Source organism: Mercenaria mercenaria, chromosome 13 (assembly GCF_021730395.1).
Source record: "Mercenaria mercenaria strain notata chromosome 13, MADL_Memer_1, whole genome shotgun sequence".
Lineage (NCBI taxonomy): Eukaryota > Metazoa > Mollusca > Bivalvia > Venerida > Veneridae > Mercenaria > Mercenaria mercenaria.
Window position 1 is genome coordinate 78,366,074 of NC_069373.1, and position 10,064 is coordinate 78,376,137.

Genomic DNA, 10,064 nt, shown 5'->3' on the forward strand with positions numbered 1-10,064 from the left:
TCGGTGGCATAACGACAACGTTTTGCGAATGCGCAAAGTCTTGAGAGAGAGAAAAACATAGCAGCATAGCAGCAAAGATGTGCGAGGAAAGACGGTCTCGAGAAAAAAAAACAAAGCAGTTGAAGCATAGCAGCAAAGATGTGCCAGGATTAACGGTCTCGTGAATGTGCAAGGTTTCAAGAACACCTTGGGCGACTTTCAATAGATCCCATGTCTGGCAAATGTGTTCACTGCTTGGCCTAAGTATCAGACGAAACGCTGGTCAGAACAAAACTCATAAAGCGGCACATGTAATAAGGAAGAGAGATTTGCAAACTGGTACATGAATGATAGGTCTATTCGTCGATATATAACTTTGGACTGAATATCAATATTGCGGGAAACAATTTCGGGTTTATACTTGATCTGCACCCGGTACAGGACCGTTTCATCGGGCAAAGTGGTGGATGCTAGAAGAGGTACAGTGAAATGCGCAATAAAGCTGTCCAGATTTGACTCACAGTGACTAATGATACAAACACATTTATGGATCATGTGTGAAGAGCACGTAGTGTTTACCCTGGAATTAAAGCTGTTTCTTCCAATTTAATACAATTAAGATAATTGACAACACTGGAACTTTAGGGTGAGCCCTTTGTCAACAGGAATACCACCAACACCTCTAAGTTGTAAATGTGAGATAACATTTGGCCGTCAATGAGATTGATAAAGAAACTCGGGTATATAAACGACAGTTTAAGCCGATAACGTCGCCGAACTTTCAGTGTATTCTAGTCTCTTCTGCTGTGATCGTGTCGTCTGCTGGAACCATGTTTCGATTGATCGTGCTAAGTGTTGTCTGCGCCGTAACGTTTGCTAACCCAGCAAACAGAGAAAGAAGTAAGTTGACAAACATTTTTTTCCATAGTTATTTGTTTCTGTTTCAAATTGAACTGAAATAGAATAATATTACTAAATGTATAGCTGTACTCATAAATATTTCAATTCTTTTTAACTAAAGTATTTCTTTGAATAAAATAGATCTAGTTTTATTTCACACAATAAAATTAATAGCCAGCAAGTTGTAAAGTTTCTTCATGGTGAATATTTGAATTATATTTGAACTTTAACAAACAAGTCTTTCTAACTGAAGCATCGTTTTCTTTTTTTCAGGACAGGCGGCTACCAACTGTTTGGGTAAGTGACTTAAATTTAAAATCCATTATTTGCTCCCACCATACTTTTCTGGTTTGATTAAATGTTTTTCGATGATGTTTTTTGAGATATGAATGTGAAATTTCTATCAATTTCACACTGCTAAAATGATCAAATATACAAAATTTTGATAAAAATCTTGAAAATGTGTGTTTTTCATTCGTGAACATCATAGCTTACGTTTGTAAACTTAATATTACCTCCCTTTAGTTTACCTATCTTGCTTGCGCAACCAGAATAGATTGGAAATACTGGATTAAGGAGCTCACACTATTTTAAAACTTACCTTTGAAATATCTCAATATCTTCCAATGCAAATGTAAAACTAGTAATTATATTGAAATAAAATGAAATAGTCCACTATTTGAATGCTTTCATATTAAAGGGGATTAACTACAACATATCATGAAAAAATAGTAAAACATACGTTTCTAAAAGCGGTCTAACTCTATGGGGCTTTTGTTCATAAAAAAGCTATAACAGAATACACTAAAAATGAGAAAATGTCTTAAAATGTTTCTAATTGTGAAATTTGTTCTCTGTACATAAAGTGTTCAAAACGACTCATATCAATTACAGTGTCTTCCATAGTGCATACATGGGATAAAGGTAGTTAATCTAATTTGAGCAACAATTTTTTTCACATGTTTTAGTTTTCATACATTCTGTTAGATATATATACATGTATTAAACAAACAGTATAACTTGTAACATTCAGTTAAATACATATCGTAACTGAACATTTTTACATGTCCGTTTATTTCTTAAATTTTGTTCTTATCTCCCTTTAAGGATACTCTGTAAATCGGCATAAAGTTTCTTCTGATTTCAACAAACTTTATGCTTTTCTGTTCCATTTGACAATTATAAGGCTACGTACCTAAAATCCATAGTACAAAATACGTTAAGTAAATTTAGATTCATGTTTGAAGAAACTGCTATCTTGGTTGGGCAGCCAGGTTAGGAAAAAAATTAAAAATGAGTCTTTGTTGATCCAGTGAATAAAAAGTGAACACTTTCACCCCCAAAAGTTTCAAACAAATCTGTGACATGTTCAGAATCAAATTGACCACCTCAGGTATGAACTAAGATCCTCAGATATGAACTAGGATCCTCAGGTATGAACTAAGATTCTCAGGTATGAACTAAGATAGAAGTGTTAATAACTTACGGATGAAGATATAACACAACTCTGATTACAAGTTGACGATTTGCAATACTTCCAACTACGCATGCCTGAAGCGCACATCCTCTGCTGACATAACAACCCATGCAACTTACATCTTTTTCAGATGCCTTCAAAAATGTACCCAACCCATGTGTAAACAACGTACAAAGTCAGGTATATTTCCCCCACCCAACAGACAACACCAAATTCATCCAGTGTGACAGGTATGGACGCATGTACATCATCCAATGTCCAGAAAATCTAGTCTACAGTTCTACCACTAGCACGTGCCGTCAACAAGCAACAAGCGTCGTGACACAGGGAACTACCATGGCACCAATGCCTGGTACCCAACCTGGTACCCAGCCAGCTGTAGCAAATCCAAACAACCCTTGCACACCGGACGCACTCGCTGCAGGAAACATCTACTTTGCCGTGAAAGGTAAATATAGAACAGTCACATGAATTTGATGCTGCATTTACTGAATCAGGTCAAGTACTTTTTGAAATTGTATAAAAGAACTGAAACTTAGCATGCAAGATGTTCGAATAGATGAAAATCTATTGCACTGCGTTGTATTGAGCTCAGTGTCTTAGTTTTGATTATATCAACAGACTATTGTTGCAAAGAAAATGTATATTTCAGCTACTCATTAGAGCTCTTAAATAAAGCACTTAAAGTCAAGTTGCTTCCTTTCAGGTGACGACACAAAATTTATTGAATGCGACATGTTAGGGCACGCAAATGTTCTCCCATGTTCTTCCGGCTTGGTATGGAACGAGGGCCGCCTTTCTTGCGTTTATAAATTCGTCGGATCCGGTGGTTCTGGAACCGGAACCGGAGGCATCAGTACCGGTGGAACTGGAACCGGAACTGTCACAGGCACCGGAACTGGTATGTTGCTTTACGTTATATTTAATGAAAAATGACCTTTATTGTAAGGTTCAAGATTGAGGCTCTTAAATAAGTGATCCGTGCGTTTCTTTTTGTATTAAACTACATAAGAACTGTTGAGACCTGTTCAAACAATAGTTAGAGCATTATTTTATATCTTGTTGGATAGATTATACCTGATTGATTTTTACGGATTATTTGTCTTATATAACACTTTCGCTATACTAAAAGTGCCAAAACATGTTGCCCTTACCCATAGGCTTACATGTATTGCCAACGAATCAATATTTTGTCACAGTCTGTCACTAACGTCAATGGTAGGTCAGAAATACTTAAATGTGTCTGTTCTTTATGAACGTTCAGATGTATGGTATTTCAAAAATTTATACAACTAAAATATAAAGATAAGAAAATGTGTCATCTTTTTAATATGCAGAAAAAACGGCAGCAGCTTTTATCCAAAATAAAAAAGAATTACATGTTTACAAGGCTTCTTGGGAGCTTTAATTTTGCATGTAACTGTATATGTTTTGAAAACTTGCGAAAAAACCAGGCGGGCTATTGGCTTCAAGTGTTTGTTCTTCTTAATTTTATTATGTTGTTCGATGTTACTGTAGCAGAATTAGTGCATTTGTAAACCTTTACCATGCTAAATTACTATAATGAACTTGTCCATCTTTCAATTTGGAAAGTACAATTAACTGTTAAAAGGGGTGCTTACCAAAAGATACTGGCTGAATGGCAAACAGTGCAGATCATGATCAGACTGCACGGATGTGCAGACTGATCATGATCTACACAGGTCACAAAGGCAGAATCAATCGTGTCCAGCATGATAAGGGTTATTATTATTTGCCAAACTTTTGCCGTAATAGCTTTTAATTTTTTTAAAAATGTTTTCAGGAACCGGATCAGGAAATCTTGACAACCCATGCACACCAGAGACCATTGCCGCCAACAAACTGTTCTTCCCCCACCCAGACTCCACAAAATTCATCCAGTGTGATCTCTGGGGTGACGTGTTTGTTGTAAGCTGCCCGGCCGGACTCGTCTGGAACCAGTATTCAGAGACCTGTGCCTCCGCATTTGTAAATGTAAGCGGAAATGGAAAATAGACATTTAACTAATTTCTCTCTTCTCAGTAAAAACTGTGATTCTCAAAACATGTATAGTGTATCTGATCAGCTCATCTATACTTAAGTATTTATTTCATGTATACTATTAAAGCAATTTGTATTCATAGTATTATCAAAGTTTTACTGTCCGGCAATAAAATATATGTCCAACTCATACTGCCATTGTGTTTTTGTTTTAATGCTATACTGATGTATCAGCATATTTCACCGTTTACACAGAATGCGAGAACAAGATGGAGTCGATCATATCTTGTCTATGGGTTGTCTCCAAAAATGTACACCGCAATTTTCTGGTTGTTCAGATGTATCGGTCAACTTTAGTCCATGATGAAATCAAAGAAATAACAAACATCGGAATTGCAATAAACCAATTTCTCCATTAATCTCGTGTCAGTCTGATAAAAATATTTAGGGGCTTAATTAAGTAAAGTGCAAGGAAAGCATCTTCATCAGCAGTTCTCATTGGTTTTCGTGAGATTTAGCGAGATTATAATGTACATTCTTTTGACTGAGTTTCCGATCTGTTTTATATAAAGATAATTGATTTAATATTCCCCAGAGTTGATTTCAGCTATCACTTGGATAAACCTTACACTTCCATACTGGTTGTAGCTATGAAGTCGGTGGTTAAAGTCCCGATAAGATACATACTTTGATACTAAATTTTATTTGGCCAAAATATAAAGCAGTCTTGAGACTAAATCGAATCACTTTCGAGTCCACTTTCTTGGAAATAATAAGTATGGCCCAAAGATTATAAAACTTGGTCTGTAGGCCAATCTCAAAACGACAGTATCTAATTTGTTGTTTCTAAATAAAGTTTTGAGTTGACCAATGGCAAGTCTGTATTCTGGGAGCGGTCCCCAAACTTAGCTTAGACGCAGGTATCTAAGAAGACCAGGGGTATCGTTACGAGCCAGGTATAACTAGAAAGAAAAGTCAGCAACAATCTTTTCAATTCAAAGAAATCTTCAAAATGCAACATCAGTATAATATCCGAAACAACGTACTAAAGTTAAGGATATCAAAAACTGACTAAAAAGATCTATTTTCACAGAGCCTGGTATTGTAGCTTTGATAAAGGTTCACAAATATTAACGCCTATTAAACATTTTGTATGAACACTAATATTCAAGAACGCTTTCAAAATAATTCTTACACAATAAAACCCTGTTATATTATACCAATTTATGCAGCGTTCGTTTCATAAGGCGCTTTACATGCAAAGGCGCCAAATTCACCCACTACCAGTACAGACACCGGCAAGAGAAAACACCCATGTAATTGATTCACGAAATGACTTAAATATGTTTAAACCAAGCACCCCAGCAGATCCTAAAGTACAGGTCTGCCCGGCTAACACACCCCGCTGTAAGACGCCGATACAAGCGAAGCCGTGTTTCCTTGGAAGAACCAGTACTGGCCTTCTAGATGGGAGACACTCGAGAAAATCTCCGAAATTTCCAGCGCACGGACTGGTATTCGAATCCAAATCCTTTGGCTTGACGTCAAAAGTGTAACCACTAGACCAACGTGTCACTTTAACTCAAATGTAACCAAAAATACAACCAGGCCAGAAAAACGTTTCTCTATATAAAAAGTAAAATATTTCTAGTACTTTCTTCACACGCTTAGTGATGCCGGTCACTGCCGGTCACACGAAACAGTTCGGAAGAGCAACAGATCCCTGTGCAATGTGTCACTAATTTCTTCAGGACGTCACCATTATCGAAAACGAAAGTAGGTTGGCATTTCACAGAATTTATACGTCTTTTATGTTTAATGCTCTAGGGCATAGCTACTCGTCAAAATCCGCTATAGGGCATAGCTACACGTCAAAATCCGCAAGTAGTCTTGTGGATTTTTGAAATTTAATGTGATGTTTCCAAAGGTTATGACACACTTTACAGGAAAGACAACGGACACAGAAATGGATTTCATGTTTCAAACCTCATATTGGAAGATTAGTTTAAAGCAGATTTAACTTATTAACAGTCCCTGTCCACTTCACTGAATACTCTAATTCTCTAATTGACCTTATGTTTGTGAAGAACACAAACCATGTCATTTCTAGTTTTGTTGCTGACCTTTCATTCCAAACCTCACTCGATTTCACTGTTCAGTCGTTGCTGTTCTAAAATTAGACATACCTAAACACACTTTATTTAAGCGCAAGATTTGGCTGTACGAAAGAGGTAACTATGACGACGAAAGAGCCAAATTCCAAGCAACTGATTGGGAGTCTCTGTTGGACAGTAACGACCTCGAAAAGTTTACTCAAGACATAACCGAGAGTATCTTATCAGCTGCATCATAAACTATACAAAATAAAGTAGTAACCGTCCGCTCAAATAACATTCCTTGGCCAAACACTAAATTACGTTATCTCATTAGAAAACGGAATAAGATACATAAAAACACAGCTGAATCATGGGCTAAATTTAGGCAAGTACGTAACCAGTTGACAAATCAGAATACACAAAGCAAAACTAGACTATCAAAATAAATTAATTGAAAAAGTTAACACATCAAATATTTTAGCTGAGTCATGGTTCAAAACAGCAAAACAACTTGCACACAAACAAACATCCAAAACTATCCCAACCTTATACGAAGGCAACATGGAAGCGTCAACAGACCGGGAAAAAGTAGAACTTCTCAACCAGTACTTCTGCTCACAATCTACCATTGACGACCAAGATCGTCCCTTACCACCTAGCAGCAAATGTTAACCAATTCATCTTTATCTAATATTACTGTCACTCCCCAGGATGTTAAAGATGCTCTTACTCTTATATGCCCTTTACCCGTTAGAAGGGGCCTTGACCATGTGGTCGGCCATTCACCTGGTCCATGGATTGACTGTGTCTTATATAACGTATCGGCCGTACGATTATTAGTGATCAGTCGGAAGTTGCATTTAGGATATATGTACGTGTAGGTCCTTACATAATGTATAATTTCTGGATCACTTTGCTGCAAACCTCCAACACATGGGTTTTGTTGAAACATACATGTAAATCACCTTCGCCCCCTCCCCCCCCCACCTTTTTCCTTTTTCTTACGTTTCCGATCTGTCGGTCAGCTCAGTTAATCGATTGGAGGGATTATATCATTTATTGTAGCATAGTTTGCTATAACCCTTCCCTGGCACCGGGTCCGTTTGTTCCTATATTACAGTAAAGCCTTTCAATAGTTTTTGTTTTGTGCGTTGGTTTGCCGAAGACTTTCTTACCTTACATCGGATTTTTTTTATCTAAGTATTATGTTTCATTTCGTATTAGGAAGAATATTTTTGTTGAAATATCATCTCATGCCATAGATATTTCTGAGAGCATCTTTGCCTCGTTTTCCTATTATGTCTAGTATATTCTGCGCTTATTTTCATAGTTGTCTGCACCTTCGCGCTTCTATGTTGCTGCCATGCATTTTATCTGAAGCTTTGTCTTTCATATTTTCTCATCATTTTTCTATATACCATGTTATGTATTTACAATATGTCATAATCTTCATTTAAAAATCTATAATAAAGTCACGTCCGTATCCCACATATTCTTGTTGTTGTTTCTGTTTTTTTTTTTTTTTTTTTTTTTTACATTACTTGTTAATTTACCCTTGCTTAAGAAGTGATGAACTCCCTTAACCAACTTCCACTGTTATATCATGCTTGAGATATTGAATATCAACGGAACATATGTAGACAACCTCCAAATACATAAAACCTGCTTACAAAATTCACACTTTACTTGTGTTGATATTTTTTTTTTTACAAATACCAGCATTTTCAGTCTCCGAGGGAGGCTTTGCAGTCGGGTTTGACTATATTTATATAAATTACCTAGCACACACTAATAAATTAATCACAATTGCTAAGTGACGTTCTGTCATATTTCGGCGCGCTGTATTTGTTCCGTAGTTTCTTGTTCCCGTTTGCACGTTCTGGCGGCTAATTATTATGTTTTCGTGATATATAATTTTACTTTATAAAGTATGCAAATACTTTTCATGGTTTAACAAATAATCTTATTAGCAGATGTGCTGCATATTCAACGCAGACATGTAGTTGAACTTTTTCTTGTCGCAATTCAGATTTTATGGTCTGCAAATACTGTACTGGTATTGCGATCCTGATTTTAATGACTACATTCTTTTTAAACTTCGTCAGATTTTTGGTCATGGCAAATGTTTTTTTCCCCCAAAAATCTTTATAATATGAAATAAGGCTCTGCCTAAATTGGGAATCAAATCACCCGAATTAAAACAAAATTGGAATTGTATGTTCATGAACAGTGCGTTTTTAAGTAAATTTGTTAACATATTTATGAAAAACTATAAAACAGAAAAAAAATCAGAGTACTCATGATTCTGATTGTCTGACATACGGTAGTTAACCACTTAACCACGAATATTATTTTTTCAAACGATGGACGACGGGATAAATCATGTTTGTTTACAAATGAAACTCTTACTAAGGCAAGTTTTTAAAAAAATATCAAATTACAGCCTGCATGTTTCTATTCCAGTTCTTCGGCAGAGTTTAATATGTTATAGATTAAATGTCATAATCAAATCTCAAATCTCGCAGATTGTCTCTCTATAATAATTACCCGGCCGTAAAATAATTCGTGTTTGCTATATACATTGCCCACTCTCTGGCTAGGAAAAAAACTCGTGTTTACCATTTCATTCAATTGATGCAACTTGCCTTCCAGCACCATTCAGCTAGCCGCAACAATGCAAAGGGCTTGGTTCACTTATAGGTTAAAATGGCACAACATCAAATGTTGTTGAAATATTATTATAATGAATGATCAACAACTCAGAATGCAAAATCTCATATTTTAATTCATTTGAAATTGTGCTGTTGCCATGGCAACCGATTGATTTTCTTTATGGAAACACGAAAATCTCTTATAACAATTACATCAGAACGTTTAATTAACATTCAGATATGCTAAGATATAACCCTAAGCAATGGCTATAATTTGAGGCAAAAAAATATATGGTTGCCATGGAAACGGAGATAAAAATGAGAATATTTGCTATGTCTGTTTTTTATGGAATAAAACCAATTTAGGTCATTCTTTAAGAAAAATAACATATGTAATTTGTTTGTGAAGATCATTATTCATAAATAATACAATGTATTTCTGTTGCTATGGTTACAATGGAGTTGCAGTATATGCTTCAATGAGACAACAATGACGTTTTTGCTAAGTTATTGTAAAATACTTTCAGCAATTACCATTACATGTAAAAATTTTTAAAAAAGCACCACTGAAAAGTGTTCTTCAAACAATGTTTTTTTCAAGACATAATATAGAACAACAGAAAAATGTTTCCATGGTTACACAGTTAATTCTGTAAACATAATACTACATAATCTCATTTAACACACAGTAATAGTTTAAGAAAACTGCCTTATTAAATGTCTTGATCATATTAAAAGAGTTAGATGATACTAACGGAACTAATATATAATTAGGCATACAAAAACTAAATTGTTTCCACAATAATCCAATGTATGTTTTACAAATTATAGATATATTGTGCTTTCAAGACAGTTTAAATTAATTGTTCATGAAAAGGGAAAATAAACATGATACTGCCGACAGAAATGATTACATGCAGTTTGAATACAGCAGAAAATATTCGTTAGATCTATTATAAT

General features: G+C 35.4%; 1 protein-coding gene across 1 annotated transcript; it reads left to right on the top strand.

Moving 5' to 3' along the window:
* The first annotated feature begins 722 nt into the window (after positions 1-722).
* LOC123529057 (period circadian protein-like) lies at positions 723-4,547 on the top strand. The gene is made up of 5 exons (XM_045309251.2): positions 723-879; positions 1,153-1,176; positions 2,487-2,804; positions 3,063-3,257; positions 4,161-4,547. Exons 1-5 carry the CDS (start codon positions 810-812, stop codon positions 4,370-4,372), a joined length of 819 nt encoding a protein of 272 aa, XP_045165186.1. The 5' UTR covers positions 723-809; the 3' UTR covers positions 4,373-4,547.
* Positions 4,548-10,064: the final 5,517 nt, after the last annotated feature.

Excerpts from the sequence above, each read along its gene's own strand:
- LOC123529057 (XM_045309251.2), top strand. The coding sequence starts at position 810 with ATGTTTCGATTGATCGTGCTAAGTGTTGTCTGCGCCGTAACGTTTGCT. Across the intron at positions 1,177-2,486 it reads GGCGGCTACCAACTGTTTGG|ATGCCTTCAAAAATGTACCC; the intron begins GTAAGTGACTTA and ends CATCTTTTTCAG. Across the intron at positions 2,805-3,062 it reads CATCTACTTTGCCGTGAAAG|GTGACGACACAAAATTTATT; the intron begins GTAAATATAGAA and ends GCTTCCTTTCAG.